At 32.6% G+C, this 20,184-nt stretch overlaps 1 protein-coding gene across 4 annotated transcripts; it reads right to left on the bottom strand.

Annotated features, from left to right (window-relative positions):
* Nucleotides 1-4,369: 4,369 nt before the first annotated feature.
* Nucleotides 4,370-19,658, bottom strand: LOC129801876 (bumetanide-sensitive sodium-(potassium)-chloride cotransporter). Of its 4 annotated transcripts, XM_055847277.1 has the most exons (11): nucleotides 19,563-19,658; nucleotides 19,348-19,440; nucleotides 16,676-16,945; nucleotides 10,585-10,663; nucleotides 10,313-10,516; nucleotides 6,825-8,138; nucleotides 6,063-6,656; nucleotides 5,800-6,007; nucleotides 5,555-5,617; nucleotides 4,878-5,426; nucleotides 4,370-4,809 (listed from the first exon to the last, which is right to left on the bottom strand). In XM_055847277.1, the coding sequence occupies exons 3-11, from the start codon at nucleotides 16,858-16,860 to the stop codon at nucleotides 4,565-4,567; spliced, it is 3,441 nt and encodes a 1,146-aa protein (XP_055703252.1). In that variant the 5' UTR covers nucleotides 16,861-16,945; nucleotides 19,348-19,440; nucleotides 19,563-19,658; the 3' UTR covers nucleotides 4,370-4,564. The 4 variants fall into 4 exon arrangements, with proteins under 4 accessions (XP_055703252.1, XP_055703251.1, XP_055703250.1 ...); XM_055847276.1 differs by lacking the exon at nucleotides 19,348-19,440 and having other exon boundaries at nucleotides 16,676-16,965; XM_055847275.1 differs by lacking the exon at nucleotides 19,348-19,440.
* Nucleotides 19,659-20,184: the final 526 nt, after the last annotated feature.

Genomic DNA, 20,184 nt, shown 5'->3' with positions numbered 1-20,184 from the left:
CGGTCTTACCTGATACGATGTTAACTCTTTAGGTCACCGATAACCGAAAAACAACGCCATAATTTAAATATTCTGTCCAGAAAGAACTAATTCACTGAGGTTCGCTTTTGTAATATTAATATTAATTATTATATTAAATAAATTTAAGAATTTGAATTCTCTCTTGATGCGTTCGTCCGGGGTGTAATTTTTTCAAGACAGAAAAACACAAAAATTCGTTTCGTTGGTGAAATTTGCAATCTGTCTCCGAAATTTCCTCAAAATAACTATCCACTTTCAATTGAAGATTCACGGAGAAACTCGGAATTTGATCGCTGATGCATGTTCTGAACCTAATAATCAGTGTCCAAGAAGATACACCCGTGATAAATTACCGAGTTTCCCTATGAATGCCTAATTATTGGTATAGTTATTTAGACAAAATATCAAAGACAGATTACAAGTTTTATCACTGAAAAGTGGAGTGTTGAAACTTCCACAATTTTAGGAAAGAATCTTTGAATTTTTCTGTCCTGAAAGTTTTTCTCCGGATCCGCAGGGGGTTCATCTCCTTAGTCTCCTACCAACGTCGCAGTATATCATCGGTTGGATCAGCAACTGTGCTAACTGCGTTTGCTTTCGTTTGCAACGATTCGTTTGCAACGAATATAGACACGAAGCAATTGGGGTTAGCACAGTTACTGATCCAACCGACGATATTCTACCACTTTTAAATACTATCACCTACAGTTTAAGTGAATATTTATATTAAAAGGGTTTTCATGAGGTAAAAAAAAATTACTGATTTTAATTTTCGCTAAATTTAACTCAAGAAATAATTATGAATGTTTTTCCAAAAGCTATGCAGTGTAAGTAAATTGTAGTTTTTCACGGATTTTAGGGCAAAAAATTAAACATTTTGTAAATATATTTTAATTTAGTTTGATTGTAAATTACACGAAACATTCATTTTTCAGTAATTATTTATTAATCACACCTATTTCAGATTTTTTTTTAGAAATCAAAATCAAAATATAAATTAGAGTATTCCAAATATTATTAATTAACATGGGATGATTAACATTAGTTAAAGTAATTAAACACTCATAATAGAATCAGTATTTTATTAGAAGTTTTAATAACGTTGTCATGAATTCAGTTATGATGATCTTTATGATGTTGACTATACGTTCAGTTAAACATAACTTAATGGGCTTATGAATATTCTTCGGTGCTTTTGAAATAGCATTGAATTTGAACATTTAATTTCAAACATAAAGATGAATGAATCATAACGGTGGCTTGCGTGCAATACAGTCATTTGAGCTTCTATTAATTAATTTAGTTTTTGAATATCATATATATCTAAAATTTGAAAATAAATAATTTATTTGTATATCATGAAAATTAATTTTGTTCAATAGTTGGGATTTGACGCTCAATCTGCGTTATATTATTAAGCTTTGAAAATATTTGCAAAGCAAAGAAAAATGAAACTTTTGAGAAAAAGTAAAGTATTTTAATTACTAAGTGATCTTGCATGTATATTATATGTATATTCATTAACTTTTAACTCAGAATTAGAAAATATTTACTCTTAACAATAAATATATAAAATTAAATCATTCAGCTTTTTTTAAATTAGAAGTGAGAGGCAGTATTCAATTTTGTATTCAATATGTAATGAAATTGTAAATTAAGCAAGGTACAATATTTGATGACGCAAATTTTCAAGGCGATGTTTTATTTCGGAGTATAAATTTAATTATGGCATATGTTTTTCAGAAAGCACAAATTTGTAATATGCTCAATTTCCCAAATTTCAATTTACGATAAAACATCTCTATCATTTACTGAATTGTAATATCTATTGACGTGATGAATTAATTTTCACCTCAATTCAATTCTGATAATTATATGCTGATAAATACATTCTATTCACCGGAAATATGTCATTCATGGACCTTAATAGATTGACTCCAATGAGTATATAAATATCGTACTTGTATTATCATTGATTCCTATACAAATACTGACTATAATTTAATTAATTTCAATAAGCATTTAAATATTCAATTAATATCAAGATGAAGTGAATTAAAAATTGTGTTTAAATGCAATGGAACAATGAAAGAAAGCAAAAATGTTAGCAATGTAGACATAAAAACAGAATCATCATAAACTTAGTCAAAAACACTTTCTAAAAGCCTATATTTATATTTATGAGGATTGAATGATATTATAGTCACCCATTCCCGAAAAATATCACACTCTCCTTCTCATTCCCCTATAAATTGATCAATATGGTAAAAAAGTTACCCTCTCAGATGAATATTAATTTCCTCAGACGTGATTATCTGTTTGGGAGAAGTTTTGATAATAATCCAAAATTGGGTGTCAGGGTGGAAGGATACGTACTTCAAGTCAACTCTCCGACTCTTGACGATTGAGTGAGAAAACCACAACGTCACTCTTTATTTATTTCATGATGATTTATTACACAATTCCCTATTATCTCCGTTCTCTAAACTTCCTCCCAAATACCAAAGATTATTGTCACACAATTCACGCAGCTTTTTCGTCTTCTTAGGTGGTGGGCTATCTCGTGGTTTTATCTCATTCTCAATCGACTTCTTTTGCGAGTCTCGGCTCGACTTCCCGCCAAAACTGAGAAGAATAAATCATTATTCGTTCAAAGGAATGGGGCTATGGGAGCAATTGTACACCCATCTTCTTTATATCCAAAAAGAGACTCAATATTTGATATTTGATTTAATAAGTTATGATTAAATAATAATTCTATAGATGCAAATTTGGAGAGAAGGCTCATTCATATCGCGCGAAGAACTTTGTAAGAAATCGAAGTGGTTATATCTTTATTTATTTATTTTGAAAATGAAATATCAATAACTTGAAATAAATGCGATATTTCTTCTGACCACAGTTAGTAGTATTGAATTTAAGACGTATTATGGAGTTCGTTGATGGTTTATAATATTAAATGCACATTTAGCGAAAAATAAAAATGTTAATCATTCAATTGGAGAATCTGACAACAACATGATCTTAAGATCTAATGTTTTACTCATATGGAATGAGTGTTTCAGTTTCGTAAAGGGTTTATATGAGTATTGAAATTTTTTTGGAAATAATTTTTCTTATTTTTGTGTAATAACGCCACGCGTGGAAAATATTTTGCCAAATTTTCGAAAAAAAAGCAGAATGAATTCTAAAAACGGAACAAGAGTCTTCTAGATGGACCCATAATAAAAAAAGTCTGAGATGTAGAGTTTTCGGAAATTCTTGATATAGTAAATCTCAATTTGATATCTCTTGTTAAAAGTTAAATTATTTTATATTCATTTATTAGAGAAGATAAAGATTCTACGAAGGCCGTAAGTTATGAAAAAAATATCAGACTTATTTTCATTAACCGTTCTCGAGAGCACAAAAGCAACCAACAATGAATTAATGCGGTCTTCAGATTAATAGGATTGTGGCCTTAACTTCACAAAGGTTTCAAATTTTCAAACAACAAATGATTGCAGAACAACTGATCTCTATATACAATCCTAAGTAAAACTTTTATCTATTTTTCGATTTTTACCTGGATTTCGAAGCCAGATAAAAAGCACATCCTTTTTATTTTAACAAATTAAAATACTTAATCAAGGAATATTTTCTGGAATTTTCAATTAAAAGCTTAAAAATTAAGGTTTTGGAATTTAATTTTCAGAAGTTCATTCGAAAAAACATTTCCTTGCAGTAAGTTACCATTATTCAGAAAAAAATTATTTTTTGGAAACGAAGAATCTACGTTTTTTTTTTGTTTTAAAAATAAGTACAAGATTGTGACTAATAAAATTTAAAGAACAATCGATATTGGTATTTTTGGCAAAGTTGTGAAAATACTATATTTAGGGAAATTCATCAGATTTTATCTTACTAAATAAGTTGTAATCTAAACAAAAATAATCCTACTGTTAATCACTAGTTGGTTCTTTCAATAAAAAATGTACAAAGTTTTAAAGAAATTGGTGACAAACGTTGATGCCTTTTACTGGCCGTATCTTTTTTTATTTTAAATTTATTCGATATTCCCAAAATTAGAGAATAAAATTGAATTGGCGGTGCATTATTCTACAAGAAGTATTCGTACCTTGTTTGATGATTGATGACATAATTTTGTTTCACAATGGATCTGTTCAATAGTGTAACTTCTCAAAATAACACAAAAGTCACAAGAGAATCTTGTCATCTTATTGACTATTCAATATTTACCTTTCTTTTATTTCTTCCCATCATCTTTACCATCTTTACAGTTATGAGCATAAAAACTCACGTGCCTTCCTCCTTAATAACGTACAATGCTAATATGCAAACATTGTAGTTAAAATGTTCAAAAGTTTATTACACCTCTGTAAGTTAGAAAATTGACATTGTTTCATTTTCTAAAATCTAAAATAAAATTAAACTCTTTCACGGAGTGTTAGTCTATGGACTATTTGAACTGAATCAATTTTAATAAATAAATAGCTGTTTTTTTTAAATATCAATTGTCAAATAAAAGATAACCACAACAGCATTAGGAGTAGAATGTTAGGACACTGGATTGATTTCCGCGAACGAAAAGGAATGGTGGCATTTTGTGGCTCATACTTTCTAGCCAAGCCATGTAGAGTGGTGCTGAGACGATGCTTTTACGAGGCATTGGGAGTGTCATCACTACCAGATCAGACTTCATTGAGTACTCATGAAGATACTCCCTAAGGCGAAGGTAGCGATTCGTCTTGTCCTTCACCGCTAGGAGTTCGCTTTCGGTTATGAGATCTACGGATTTAGTGGATGTCGTTAATAATCGTCTTAAAGTTTAAGCATGAGTTTATTTTTAAACTTACTGCTTCCATCAGTGCCATCCTTAGATTGACCCTTTCGATATTCCTCCAAAAGGTCATTGAAGAACTTGATTGTCTCATCCTGAGGTTTCTTTGTGATGTCTGGCAAAAGACGCAGGTCAGAGTAGTCAATTCTAAACTTTGCCAACAGACTCGCCATGGATCTCTGTTCAAATTCAAGTTCTGCTTTTTTATTAGCCAAGGCAAATACTCTCAATTTACAAGAGTTCCAATTGCGTCTGGTACTCATGATATAGGGCAAAAGTAGTGTTAATCCTCCGTCATCATAGAGCCACCAAACGTCAATGACCGCATCTTTGCGCTTTCCTGTAAATATTGTCAATTCATCGAGAATCTCCTTGGGTAGTTCAGTCCCTCCTGGTCCCTTAAACAGCGTTGATGGGTCATCGAGGGTCTTCTTCTCACCCTTCTTGGTGAGGGAAATGTTGTAGGACATATTGGTTTTAGTTTGTCCCGGATCAGGAAGAATAGAGACGGTATTTGTGGCCAAAATGGGATTTCCCATGAGAGATAAATCACTCGTACTGCTGGCTATAATGTCCCCAGAAAAACATGCTTCTTTAGAATTATCGACAAAAGCTATCCATTGTGCCGCATCATGAATAGCGAGCAATAGATGTGATATTTTGCATATAAATTTGTATGGTATGTGTACTTACATTGATTTTTAGTGTTTTTCTTTAATTCATTCGCATTGTGGGCATTCTTTTTAGATTCCTCAACTAATTTGAAAAGAAAGGGAGAGAGAGTTGCAAGAGATAGAGAAAAAAAAATGATATAAGAATTCATTCACAAGCGTGTGCATTTAGAGCTGGCGTCTGTTTTTGCTTGCATATAATTTTCAATTGAGACAATAGTTAAGATGCTAGCAAGCCTCAGACTTAATAGGTAATTTGTGAAATACCTTGAGAGTCATTTCTGCTCAATGAGTCGCAACTTCCGTGCATCTCACTCTTTTTGGCTGTGATTAGAAGATCCGTAGAACTGTCGCTTTCTTGAAGACCTTTAGGTACATTCACAATACTCCTGGTTAGTTCATCTCCCAGGACTTTGGAATAATCTAGGCCATTGTTGACTCTCAGGATGCAGACGGCAAAGTACATGTCAAAAGCCTGAGAAAAACTTGGATCATTGGTTTTTGTAATTTCAACTAAATGTAATATTTACCTTATGAACGACGTTGAAATACTGCTTTAAGGCATTTGATTCAGCAGCTTTCCAATCGTTTTTGTATCCCATCATCACGACATTAGGCTTTAGTTTTCCAATGCCAGATGCCTGCATCAAGGCCTTGCATCCAGATTCAAAATCATCATCATCCACGTAAGCATAGAAAGCCTTCATCTTGTGATCATCGAACCACTCCTTGGTCTTCTGTTGCATATAAAGTCTGTGCTTTTGATTACTTACGCTCTGGATGACATGCCCGCAAACCAATAGAGAAACATTTTTGGTAATCAAATAGGCGAAATCCACAAGAATTGATCGGACACTGGGTAAACCTGAAAGAACTAGGATCTGGGGACGGTAGTTTTTAACATGTTCCTCTACATTGTTCAGCTGCTGGACCGACATTAGGGCATTCTTGTAAGTTTGCGCTTGAGTCGAAGAGCCCCAGTTTACGTCTGGTTTTCGATAGTGAACTATCAAGTACAAAGCTATGACGCATGCAAAAGTCAGTAGAGCTGTAGCCCATGATATCAGAAACATTACTGATACACAGAGAATTGTTCCTAGTAAGCTTAGCCACATGTTGTAGTACTGAAAAACAAAATAAGCTAAACCGTTTAGATAATCTAGGGTCGTAGTTTTGAAGCCAAGATCAATTTTAAATTTCTATTTTGCTTTTTTTTTGTATTCTAAAATTGGATATTGCATTTTAAGATCTTGAACTTCGTATCACACAAAATAATCTTCCCAAATTCTTACTTTAAATGTGGGTCGCCATCCAATAGATTTTGCAAAACTTGCATGGAACGTACTGAAGTTGATGAGAGTATAGGCTGCTAGGAAGAAATTAGAGATGAGCGGTGCAATCAAATTGAGCTCACCAACCAAGATAAAAGCCACAGCTAGAAAGAATGTGAGGATGTATCCTCTAACGGGTTCGTCATTCTTTCCATATCCTCTAGCAAACCATTTAATTTTGGGGAAAAGTTCATCTTTGCACAGTGCTTGGAAGACTTTTGGCGCTGAAACGAGACTGGCTAGAGCTGATGATAGGGTAGCTGCAAAGCATCCAGCATAGATGAGTGGTCCAAATGCTGAGACAAGCTCTATAGCCTGATAGGAATTGAGCAAGCCGTATTTGCAGGGTTCCGTGCAGTTAACGAACTCAAGTGTACCATTAACTACATCGGTGATGTTTCCCGTGGCATCCCTGAGGACCGTGGCACCAGCACACAAGGCCATAATTACGTAGGAGGCTGTTGTGATTGCGATTGCAAGGAGGGTCCCTTTAGGAATGGCTTTTTGTGGATCCCTAAGATCTCCTGAAATATTGGCTCCAGCCAAGATTCCCGTTGCGGCAGGGAAGAAGACAGAGAAGACTGAGAAGAAATTGTGTGGTATACCATTGTCCATACGATAATCTGGGCCCAAGTTATCCATGAACACCGTAGAGTTATAGCCAACAAAACCCTTAGCTATCTCTAGATCACTCTTCGGCCCGATAAATGTTCCAATTAAGAAGTCAGCAATGGCTACGAGAAGAATAAATAGCAGACCAACTTGCGCTTTAGCTTCCCATTCCATCCCAATCACTACAATTGCCAGGAGAATTATAATGGTGATGCTGCCAATAATCCTCACATCATGTACTCCATCGTCAATGATTGCCATACCAAAGGACCTCAGTAAATCTTGCAACGATTCGCAAAAGCCCACCACGTACATTGCACATGCTACTGCGTTCGCTAGGGAAAATATCATCCCGATCGAGCCACCGAACTCTGGGCCTAGGGATCGTGAGATCATGTAGTACGTTCCACCTCCTTTTATCACGCCATTAGTGCTAATGGCTGACATTGACAAGGCCGTAATCGTAGTTACGACTGATGTGGTGAGAATCAGAACAATTCCCTGACCCACACCAGCCTGGCCAATCACCCAGCTCAATCTGAGGAATAGCATTACTCCCCAAATGTTCAGAAGACATCTCATAAGGACCCCTTGCTTCCATCCAAATTTCATCCCTCCTTCACTTGTTGAGGAGTTTGGTCGGTTTTGTAATGTTCCATGTGTCTGAAATTTATCGTATTTTCCTACTCAAAATGTTATTTTTATTTTTACAACGTGGAAGGTAATTGTGTATTTTAAATGCTCAGTATGATTTTACAAATTAAATTCGCTTTGCAGTTTAATTGAAAATTCTAAAAAAAAATCTTACAGTTTTCTTTCAACACGAGTCATTTTCAATTGCAATGCGCTATAAAACTTCCTCAATAAATTTTATAATTAATTCAAATGATGACGGATGGTGAAGACCGTGTCAAATTCCATTTCAAGATCACAGAATTAATTTAGTTTAGGCGATAGGCTACGGAAAAATAAAGACATAATGTACAGTAGTGTGAGAATTAAGTAAGCGACAAGTTTTTTTTTTTAACTTTTCAAATTTTATATTTAAGAGTTTAATTAAAAAAAAATCTTTATAGGGTAGTTATTACACCATGCATAAGAATTTTAAGACGATTTACAATAATTGTCGCTAATAAGCGTTCAAAAGTGCATTTTTATTAAATTAATACCTAAGTTAAATTGTAATGTGCTGAACACACTTACGACTTGAGCCCAGAGGCGGCTTAACGTAATTATAATCAAAATAATGATTTGACTAAATTCCAATCAGTTTACACTAACTAAGCCGTTTCTCGGCTTAAGCCAAGAGACGAATTAGTCAAAAACTGATGAAAAAAATAAACTGATTATTATTTTGATTATAATTACTTTAAGCCATTTCTCGGCTTAAGTCGTAAGTATTACCAGTACATAAGATTTTCAATCATTTAGTACTGAAAAGTCGGACTTGCTCCACAAAACTTGATTGAATAGACTTAAAAAGCTTAAACCAATTTTAGTGGGCCAAAAACTCGGCATTTTATCACTAACATTATTATTATTTTTTATTTCTATAAAACTTTGTAAATTAGAAAAAGTCTATGGTTGATAATACGAAGAAAATTGATATATTGATCTGAAATATTTTGTCAAAATATTCTTTTTTTTAATTTAACTACAAAAGAATAAGGCCATCTTGACAAGTTTTATGCGATCGGCGAAGTATACTATTAACTTAAACATCTTTTTCTGTTTTAATGATTAATTTATCGTGTATATAAAAGGATTAATATAATTGACTGAGAATATTTATTTTTTATCAGCATTCAGCATGTATAAAGAATGCAATAATTATCTTTTTTTATGTACGATTTTTACCGGTTTTGACCCTGTGAACTTTACAGTTGTTCTCGTCATACTATAATATTGGTCTGCCGTTGCAAATTTTACGATCAAATTTAATTGCTGATTCGCGAAAACAAATTAAATATTTAATTATTTCATTACTCGTTCGGCAGAATGGAAGAAAGTAATGTTACAAACTCATAAATAATTCCATGCTGACACCTTGTTCAACATTTCAAAACATCTTTCTAAATTTGGACGTTGTCGGTCGTGTGAGATTAAAAAATTGCATAATTCACATTGAACATTAAACTCTCACTTTCGAACAATTTCTTGTAAATTTTCCGCTGGATTGAGTTTTTTGGAGGTTTCTGAACCCCTCAATTCAGAAATTAGTCTACCGATTGGTAAGAATGGTTAATCAATAGATGAGTCATACATCATCACAGAGCTTTTTTGACGCTTTAATTAACTGATGCATTTAATTAAAAACTTGACTCACATATCATCACCTTATTAAATTTGATCTCTCCATTTAATTGATTGACCTTTTCGGCAGAAAAGATCGCTTCATCTCAATTGATTAATTTATGGAAGAAGTTTGTTGGGGGGGAAATTGGCAGTAAAAAAAAGACCTCTAAAGTCACATGAGGCATGACCAATTGGGCTTTTTAGCATTGCTATTGAGGAACGTGAAGAAATGCAACACTTTCTCAGTCAATATCGATTGAGAATTCGATGGAGATGTTGTTGGCACAATCATCATTTAGTCACGATTTATGGGACAATCTCAATATCTTCTCACTTGCATATATATTTTTTTTCCATGAAAAATTGCTCTACTTTTGCACAAAATTTGCTGCTGGTTTTATTGAAATGTCTAATTACTGATGTTTTCTGAATTGGGATAACCCAATAAACTTCCTAAAGACTATTTAATTCTAGTTAACATGCAATTAAAGTGAAACAGAGTTTGAAACAGAAATAAATTAGGTTTTCCCATATGTAAATACCTTATTGGAAATTGTTGCATTGTGCAACTCGTCCAATGTTGGCCGATTGGAATGTGTAATACTGAGGATATTTCGGTAATTGTCCAACCGAGGTAGTGCTTCCCTGGTAAAATGTCTGAAGCTCTTGTAGATTTTCGTGTCATAGTCACTGCCATCGAGCAGATCATTTTGTTCCTCATCCGTTTCATTTTGCTCGGAGTCCATCTGGAGAATACAATGCCCTATAAGTTGTTCTGAATTCAAATCACATGTTGATCAATCATTTTAATCACCTGAAATCTCGTCGTTTGCAGATCTTTGAATCTCGATGGTTTGTCTATATCTCGAAAGCTACTCTTTATTGATGATAGTCTTTTTAATGGCGGATACAGTGAAGTGGCAGGAAAAAAAAGAAAAGATGGAATCAATGAAGCACTTGGTGTTAGTCATAAATGAACAGAGTTGAGATGAAGAGTTTGAAAAAGACATTAAATAACTTTTGCAGAGATCAGAATATTCATACATCCATATTAAAAATCCATATCGAGATTTAAAAGATTTTTAACTTCTATACCACTAAAATTGAATAAGAAATTAATAATTTAAAGTCATTCTCATCAATTTCATGCGCAATGCATGAATAATTTTAATGTAGATGTCTTGAAGATAAAAAGTAGGTACAAAAAACTGCATTTCCTATATAAATCATAAGTTTTTTTTAATAATAAATCATAATTACCTTTTCAATTATCTGTCTTATGATCAATGAGTTTTTTTAAATTTTTTTTTGTAGAATAATGTAATAGAGAATCAAAGGGACAGATAATCCTAACCGGCTTATGTAGGTGAGATTCTTAACGTGAGCTAACTCGGAGTGCATGCAAATTCGATATAGAGCTGAAGTTGGGAGACGCCATTCAGTTATCTTGAATCAAATTCGTGAAATTATACAAATTTTGTATTTAAACCAAAATATCAAGGATTTGGATGAACTGACTGAAAAGTGTTATATGGGTGAAATGTAGACCAGAATGTTCTCTATAATTTTGCCGTAGAACTTGAACTCATCGATTACTCAGAAGCCAAGATAAGCGAGGTTTTTTGTTTCTTAACTTGTTTTTTCATCCAGAGTGCCCCAAGTGTTCATTTGTTGAACTTCAACTAAATCAAAGAATTGTTGTATTTTGCGGGACTTTCCATTTAAACCCCTATTTTAAGTGTCTCGGTGGAGTAGAGGCAGTCAAATTGGCATCTGAGTGATTTCAAAGCGTTATTATGGGAAAAATCAATTTTTTCACACTTAAACGGCAAAATCGGAGTGATAGCATAGTCTGAGCGGAAAATGATGTATGGACGAAATGTAGAGACAAATGTGCTCTACAATCATGTTAAAGTAATCATCAAAATCGGTTCAGCGACAGTCGAGATAATTGAGGTTATGTGATATTGAAATTGGTTTTTCGACTGTGGCGCCCCTGGTGTTGGTCCCACGAAGTTCAAATATTCTAGAAAGTTGTAGCATTTGGTGAGATCTTTCGTTTAAGCCCTCATTCACCAAAATCGGTCACATAGAACCGGAGATATGATTTTTTGAATTTCGTGAACTTTGACCCCTCATATCTCCGGTTCTATTGAAACCACAGCGCGCATACGCACCATTTTGGAAACGTCCTAGACTGGACTACAACATACTAAAATTTCATTAACTTGCACAATGCCGTTTTTGAGAAAAGTGACTTTGAATTTCGATGAATTTTGACGCTATCACATCGCCACCTGTGGTGACTTTTTGAACTTCCATCTGAAAGTGCTCATTGAGACGAAACCAAAAAGGTAAAATTTAGGTCGCTATGTTAATTAGAACCGGAGATAGAGGCCGGTCAATGTTCGAACTTTGACCCCTTATAGCTCGGGTCAGGGGTTTTAGATCGACTTAAGGTTTTTTTTGTTTGATAGGTATAATCAACGGCTACAACATACTAAATTTTCAGCCCGATGCACAATGGAATTTTTGAGTTATTTAACTTTTAAGATTTAAAAATTTTCTTTTTAAAAAAAGCGCCCCTAGCGGTGGTTTTATGAACTTGCGATGTTAGAAGGGGAGGTGGCATTTCACGAGAGCTTTCCAAAAAGCCCCCATTTTTTAAATTCTGACAATTAGAACCGGAGTTATGGCCATTTTAAGAAATTTTTTTTGGACCCTTATAGCTCGGGTCAGGGGGGTCGGGGGACCTTAAGTTTGGTATTGATGGAAAGCTCTAAGGCCCAGCTATAACATACTAAAATTTGAGCCCGCTCGATGCCATAGGGGCGGAGCTATTGAGAAAACAAAAAAAGGGGGGTCTTCAAAATGGCGGAAGGAGGGGTGGGGGGTGGGGGGTCTATGCACCAAGTTGCAATTTTCACCCGATATATAACCTTTGCCGAAAACCGCAAGTCGATATCTTTTTTAGTTTAGGAGCTATTAAGCTCCAAAGAGCGGCCGGCCGGCCGGCCGGCCGGGAACGTAAATTAGCCACATATATATTCGTGATCAGGAAGTGCTGAAACATATTTTGGCCAAATTTGAGGTCGATCGGACGACATGAAATTTTGTTAGGATTATAGTAGGTGAGATTGTTAAGAATCTCACCTAATATTGCATCAATTGCCGTTAAAAGTAGAATGGGGAAAGTCATTAGCGTAAAATACAAAGAAAAGTTCAATCAATAATGATAATATTGACTCACAGACATCATTACTCAGATTAGCAACTGTGGTATCTGCATTTCTTTTGTATATGCATTTGCTGCAAACGATCATTTAACGTTGTGTTATTTGAGAAAAAATGCAGTCAGCACAGTTGCAGATCAAACGCTGCGATATTGTTTATGGTATTGTTACAAACAATCTAAGAACTAAAGCTCCATAATAAGACTGAATTATTTATTAAAAAAAAATGTATAATAGGGGAAGATGAATCAAATTTTGGTGAAATAATTTTTCTTACGAGCTTGCACAGGATTCGTGTGACTTCAATCTATCAAATTTTTATAAGAAATTCAAAAAGCTCAACAGCTTTACTGTAAATTCTTTTCATCAACCTAAAAGGGAAATGTGTTTTTGAACCATTCCAAATGGGAAAAATTTCAAAATTCTGTAAAAACATTTTTTGATGAAAACTGCTCACTTTTATGTAGAAGATTTTAGTGATTTTGTTGAAATTCTCGAAAATTCTGGTACATGCATATATTGACAAGCATGGGGTAATTTATGGGATTTTGATTCACTGTATTTCTGACTATTATAAATAAAGTTCGATTCTACAGAAAATTTATGTCCCTACAACGTTGTCGAAGACTATATTACTCCATGTTACCGTATATTCATTGTTATTTTCAACCGCTTATCCCTATGGCGGTCGTGAACTTAACGTATATTGTACTTTTTAATTAATTTTCCAGGTTTTCGGCAAAAGAAGTTACTTTTCAGATTCCGAACAGTTAGAATAGGTGTACTGAATGTTAAAATAGTTGATTAAATTTTACTCTTAGTGCAAATATATCCATGCAAATATTCCAAATAGCAATTTTTACTAAATAATTTTCTAGACAGAAACTTAAAAAATTCCAAAAAAACCATGGGTCGTGTTCAGCTGATCTAAATTATACTAAAAATATTAATTAAGGTGTAGTGAAGTAATTTTGAACAGAATCTATTTTTTTTGATTTCTGAAATTCCCTCACTGTTAAATAAAAGATAAAAAGAATAAGACGACAAAGGAATATTCTTTCTTTTTTCCTTGCTCTTTTTTTCCTTGTTTATCGGAAACAGTAAGGAAATCTCAAAATTCAAAGATAAATTATATTCAAAATTATTTTATTGTACTAGCATAAATTTTACTATGTTTTTTTTTTTTAGAAAAACTAATTTAAACGAGATTTCAACAGTGAATTCTATTAGGAAATATCTATCATTACAAAATATTTATTAGAAAAATGCTATATACTATGTTTAGATTTTTATCGTAATTCTAAAAAAAAGAATACTTAAAATATAATTTTACAAGAAAACCTTTTATATAATATCGTCAGTTAAATCAGCATTTGTCGTAACTTCCTTTTGACAACTTTTCAGGAGAGGAAATTTTCAGTTCAGCATTATTTTTCTTAAAAATGAGCACCGAATGCGATACTTTTGAGTCAAGATAATAAAAGTAGCACTAATAAACTGTAAGTTGACTTGAGAAAATCTTTATAAAATTATTTAAAAGCTGAAATATTGAGAAATATCTTAGAAGAAACACAATAATATTTTGTCGTAACTTCCATCGTTTACAAAGCCGTAACTTCCAATGTATGGAGATTCTGGAAGTTACGACAATTTTCTAAAATGCATTATATCAATTTGAATTATTCTAGTGATAATAAGCGCCTTTATTTGACTAAATTAGTCAATAATACTGTTATCCCTGTCCCTAAAAGTTTTTATTTCATAAGTTTTATTAAATAAATTGTAATAAATTTTGTGCGCCACGTCGCTTGTTTTGTTTTGAATTAATGACAGATGGATAGGGATTTTTTCTCACTTTTTTCTCGCAAATATTGAATTAAAATGATTTCATGTTACACTATTCGCACTGTCTTTTGATATTTGGAAGAGTTTATAAACGTTTTATTGAGAAATATTGCAATTTTGCTGCAAATTACAAGTAACACAAGTGAGCAAAAGAAGTTACGGCAAATGCTGATTATTGAAAATTTTGTATGGAAATTTGTCGTAACTTCCCCAAAAATGGAAGTTACGACAAATTCTGATAATTTTTTCTTAATTAAGGGCTCTTACGATAATTTTTGTTTAAAATAATTTTTATTGGGCTTATAAAAGTTTCTTTTTCAGAAGTGCGTTTAATAAACAAAATTACGCTGATTCCAAATATGTATATATCTCAAAATCGCAAAAATGAAGTTACGATAAATGCTGATTTAACTGACGATATATTCATAATATTAATAAATGGTTACGCTTTTAATTCTTTAATTAATGTTTTCGTAAGCAGAGCAAAAGTTAATAATGACTAATACTCAACGCACAATAACTTCTGTTTGTTATATATTCAAAATTGCCTGTAATGGCCTTTATACACTAGTAGACATTTCATTAAAAAGTCTTTTTAAAGAAAATTTGCCCTATCCTTGTAGGCACACTGGGAGAAAAAAAGAGGCTACAATTAACTTTTTTTCGTCATAACTTTAACACTTTTTGGGTGTGAAAATATATCAACATTTTTTAATATCAATTTTACATCTTTTAAGTGTAAAATCAACATGAAAGAAGGGTAACTTTAACCCATAATACACCTAAAAAGGGTAATATTTACACCGTTTTAGGATCAATACTGCAGGTTAAAATTAACATTTCCGGAATGTTATTTTAACTTTTTCGGATTTCTCTCAGTACAGAAACGCCAGATTTTTTTTTAAAAAAAGCTAATTTTTTACAAAAATTTCTTCTAGTGTGTAGACAGCATAAGATAATATATTTATAGTTTAATAAAATGAAAAGAATAGTAAAAATTTTTATACGGATTTTAAGATTCTAAATAACAAAGTAGGGAACCGACGTTGATATTAAATCAATGGACAAATCCGGTGATCGTCGGATGGGAGGAGGTTCAGCTCAGAATAAAAATTCTTTTCTTCCCAGAGCTTTCGATGCTCTACGCCCCTTCTTCGCAAAAAAAGAGCATCGAAAGCTCTGGGAAGAAAAGAATTTTTATTCTGGGCTGAACCTCCTCCCATCCGACGATCACCGGATTTGTCCATTGGATTTTAAGAGTAACTTATGTTTTTTGATGATATTGAAACTAACAACCACGTTATCATACTTAATTTACTCATTGCACTAAATCACGATGATATTGAATTTTTATTAACTGGCTTTTGTTGTTAAAACCTCATCTTTAAAGCTGTCTATCTCATCAACTCTGTTGCAAAATAAATCTACAAATTGCTACTTTAAGGTGTTTTTTCTACACATTTCGACATTTTTATTCAATAACATCTTATTGGCTAAAGATGAATAGAACAAAAAAGGCTCATCTTTGTTCTCTATTCTTGTACAATTTAGGCCATGTGTTTCAACATTACGCTATTTCTTCTGATCACCTTTGCAAACAGTTATATTGTATTTTTCCATCCAAAATTCAGTTCACGTCTTTTCTATTTTTACCATCTTGGGTATATTTTCCTTGACAATGTTAATATTTAACTTAATTCTGGGAATATTGGCACGGGACAATTGTTCACGGATCGATCAATTGTCGCGTCGCGACCATCTGTGTCACTATTTGCCACAGACAATGCCAAAATTCTTGAATGGGCGTAAGATTAGTGGTTGTGTTACCTGGATTGACGTCGAGCGATCATTGCGGCTGTTTCTTCGGGAAAGATGTCATCCTCATCCTCCTGCTCTTGCCTTTGATGTTGCTGTGCTGATCTTCGGTAGTTTTCTCCATGACTCACCCGCTTTACTTGAAAGCGATTCATTGATTTATCCACTGAACCCATTTCCATTAACGAATCTGCCATCCTCTTGTCTTGCCAGTTTTCGTTCGTCTAACGCCAAATCAATTATCCTTCCTCTTATTTCCCACCAATGAATTCCGTAAGTATCCTGCAATTTGTGATTTCCATCTCAGTGAATGGAACATAACACGATTTAATTGAATTTTATGAAAAAAAAACTATAATGAGAGTGTGGGGTTTTTCTTGAGGATTTTTTTTATGAATCTGTAGAACTAATTTCAGGAAGATGCACTTACAATGGATTTACATTGCAAATGCGATGAATTTATTTATTTAAATTTATTCTAGACTAGATGGAAATTGCATAAAAGATTTTTCAGCTTCATTTCATAAATTTCTTCTGAAAGACTCTCGGTCTTATGGGATGTAACCGGAAGTGGATACAAAAATATAAATTCTTTTTGATTTTTGCTGTTTATTTTTTTAATTTTTTTTTTGTAGAAAAAAAATTAAAAATTTAAAAAAGGTCTAAGTTTTTTTTATCTACTGCCAATTATAAATTTCTTCGATTGGAAAATGCAAAAGAAAATCTATTTAAGAGGCTTAATTAACTATGATTTATGTATAAGAATAGGTTATATTTATTTATTTATTATATTGTTGATCCATAAGTGAGCGTTTCTGAAGATTTATAACTTGAAGAGCTTTTGTCTTGAAGAAAAACAATGTTTTCTTAAATATTTGTTACTTTAAAGTTAGTTTTATCATTTTTATATATTTATCCAATTATTTAGTTTAGGGTTTTTTATTTTGGAACAAAAACGTTCAACTCTTCGGCGGTAATACGGGCTTTGGACCTAGCCATATGGTTTAAGTGCTCTACTTTCTTATTAAAAGATTTTTTAGAAAAAAATAATTTTAAATTTGACATTACGGGCATTCTATACGATCTATTCGATTCTAAAAAACCAATAAAATTGAATTGGTATTTGGATTTTTGAGACTTTCGGAAAATGGGCTAAACCCCCTAAAGTTCTAGTCTGAAGACCGCTTAAGATCTCTTACTCGATTGTCACAGTCGTAAATTTGAGTCTTACACGGTGCAAAGGAATAAAATGTCTAAAGGGACACTTTTCCCGTACATAATGCAACTAAATGACACCGATCAAAAATTTAATAAAATAAAATTAATCAATTATTTTGTTTGCTTTGTGCAGCAGTTAGTGAGCATTCCTTGTTAAATTAGGGCTGAAATACAAACTTATTCATATTTATATAGAATTTATAGTTCACTTATATAAAATTCCACCTATACTTTTTTACTTTTTTACTTTTATAGAGATATAATACACCTCAAATTATTTTTTCAACATCTTTTCAAATGCAAAAACAAAATTTTGCAAAACAACTGAGTTTGGTGGAAGATAGAATAAAATTACAGCAGGACATTTTCTACATAATATTTTGTCATATATACTAATTATTGATAAAATGATTTAATTTTAGATAATAATTATTTGAACATCAAAAACCTAAATTCAATTTTGTGAAACATTGCAAAATTGTATTTTAAATTGAATTCTGAATTTCATTAAAATTTCATTAATTTCATTAGAATCTTGCGCTAATTGAAACGCTTTACTATAGAGAAATAAATTAGATTAACGTGAAAAACTTTTTCACATCAGCAATATGAAAAAATATAATTCATTTAATTTTAGAATTTCAAATTGCAATAAATGTCAATTTTATATTTGCTTGAATAAATTCAACTTTATATGATATTTCAGTATTTTACGAAGCATTCAATATACGAAATTGGCAAATAGTTTTCAATGGTATTAAAAAATAGCAAACTGATAGAAGGAATTTTCTTTTGCACAATTTTGAAGTGATTGTATCACATTCTCATCCAAAAAAATCGATTTAAAAAAAAAGAAAAAAATCCAATTAATGCTTTTGGTCCAACAATGTTCAAAAAGTCAATAACAGCGTCAATTTTGAAAATAAAACGCATAAGTAGAATATCTTATCTCACGGTCGCACAAAATGGTGCAATAACTTTCAGGAAAAAATGCAATTTGTGTATATTTTCTGTTGACTTTTTAAAGCACATAAAAGTTACAAATAATTTAACGACCCTTTTCCAGTCAACACTAGCAAAACTCTTACTGAAAAGTGGTACAAAATAGTTATACTATTTTGAGGAAATATTCCACGTGATGGTCATTAGGAGTGGGTGCGAAATATTGTTGGTGAACAAATCACAGTTTGTTGTGAGCCTTATCAGTGATGCTGAGTGACTAAAGAGTCGTGAAGGAAAATTCTCATTGAAGCATATGCAAATCAATTGTCTCAATCACTTAAAATTCACTTGACTAATGTGGCTTTTCTCATGGTGAAATTGTTTTTGCAATAAATAACCCTATAATAGTGCTTCTGCTATTAGTGCTCAAATACAACCTTATTGCGGAATATAATTTTTAACGAAAAACTTGCAATGTTTTTGCTATGAAAGTGAACTTCAAAGAGCAGAAATTAACAACACACCACACTCTCTTTCGGCGTGAACACACAATATTTTCCCATTTATCAGCAAAAATTAAATTTATATAGCACACTTTTTCAAGATGGGAAAAATCGCTGAGATGTTTTTTTTTTAGGAAAAAAAAACAGGGGAAAAATCAAAATTTTTAAACTGTATAAAGTGCCACGAGATCGTTTTTTTTTCTTTTTGATCCAACTACAATCACAGAGTCTTTTACCTCGTGTCACTATTCTGAAGAAAACCTCACGACACTATATTCAAAGCACTCTCATATAAAATCAACTCCATGGATCGCGAAATAATCATAAACTGAGCGAAATAGTTCTTCTTCTCCTCCTCTTATAACTGGGTGCATTGTTTCTGTGTTGGCTGTCCATATACACTCACAATCCATTCACATTGGCAGAAGAGCATGGCGATTATGTAAATTTACATATTAACGGGAGCACATATAGGCATTTATAGGAATTTGATAACATTCTGTACTACAAGTCTGGTGGCTGCCACTGTGAGCTATAAATATGTATAGTTATTGATATTTCTTTAAAGACACACAGCTACAAGATGGGGCGACGCCTTGAGAAACAGTTGGCGTAAGCGTAAACCGGTGAAGAATAAAAAAAATAAATTGCAAAAGGCACGTCCGACATACTTCATCAATCTTTTTCCCTCGGGGTTATCGATTTTGGTGTTTAGTCTAAACTCTAAACTAAGCAATATTTTTTTTATCCACAGAAATCCCTCTTTCCCGTTCTCATTAAAATCTTTCGTTTTTTCGCGCTAGAATAAACCTCAAAAGTCTACTTTTTGGCGCGCAAAATCATGCGTATTTTGTGCTC

This window comes from Phlebotomus papatasi, chromosome 2 (assembly GCF_024763615.1).
Source record: "Phlebotomus papatasi isolate M1 chromosome 2, Ppap_2.1, whole genome shotgun sequence".
NCBI lineage: Eukaryota > Metazoa > Arthropoda > Insecta > Diptera > Psychodidae > Phlebotomus > Phlebotomus papatasi.
The sequence above is the reverse complement of the archived record's forward strand: the minus strand, read 5'-3'. Positions and strand labels throughout refer to the sequence as shown.

Excerpts from the sequence above, each read along its gene's own strand:
- LOC129801876 (XM_055847277.1), bottom strand. The coding sequence starts at position 16,860 with ATGGCAGATTCGTTAATGGAAATGGGTTCAGTGGATAAATCAATGAAT. Across the intron at positions 8,139-10,312 it reads ATGCAACAATTTCCAATAAG|ACACATGGAACATTACAAAA; the intron begins GTATTTACATAT and ends GATAAATTTCAG. Across the intron at positions 4,810-4,877 it reads GGATGGCACTGATGGAAGCA|ATCTCATAACCGAAAGCGAA; the intron begins GTAAGTTTAAAA and ends CTAAATCCGTAG.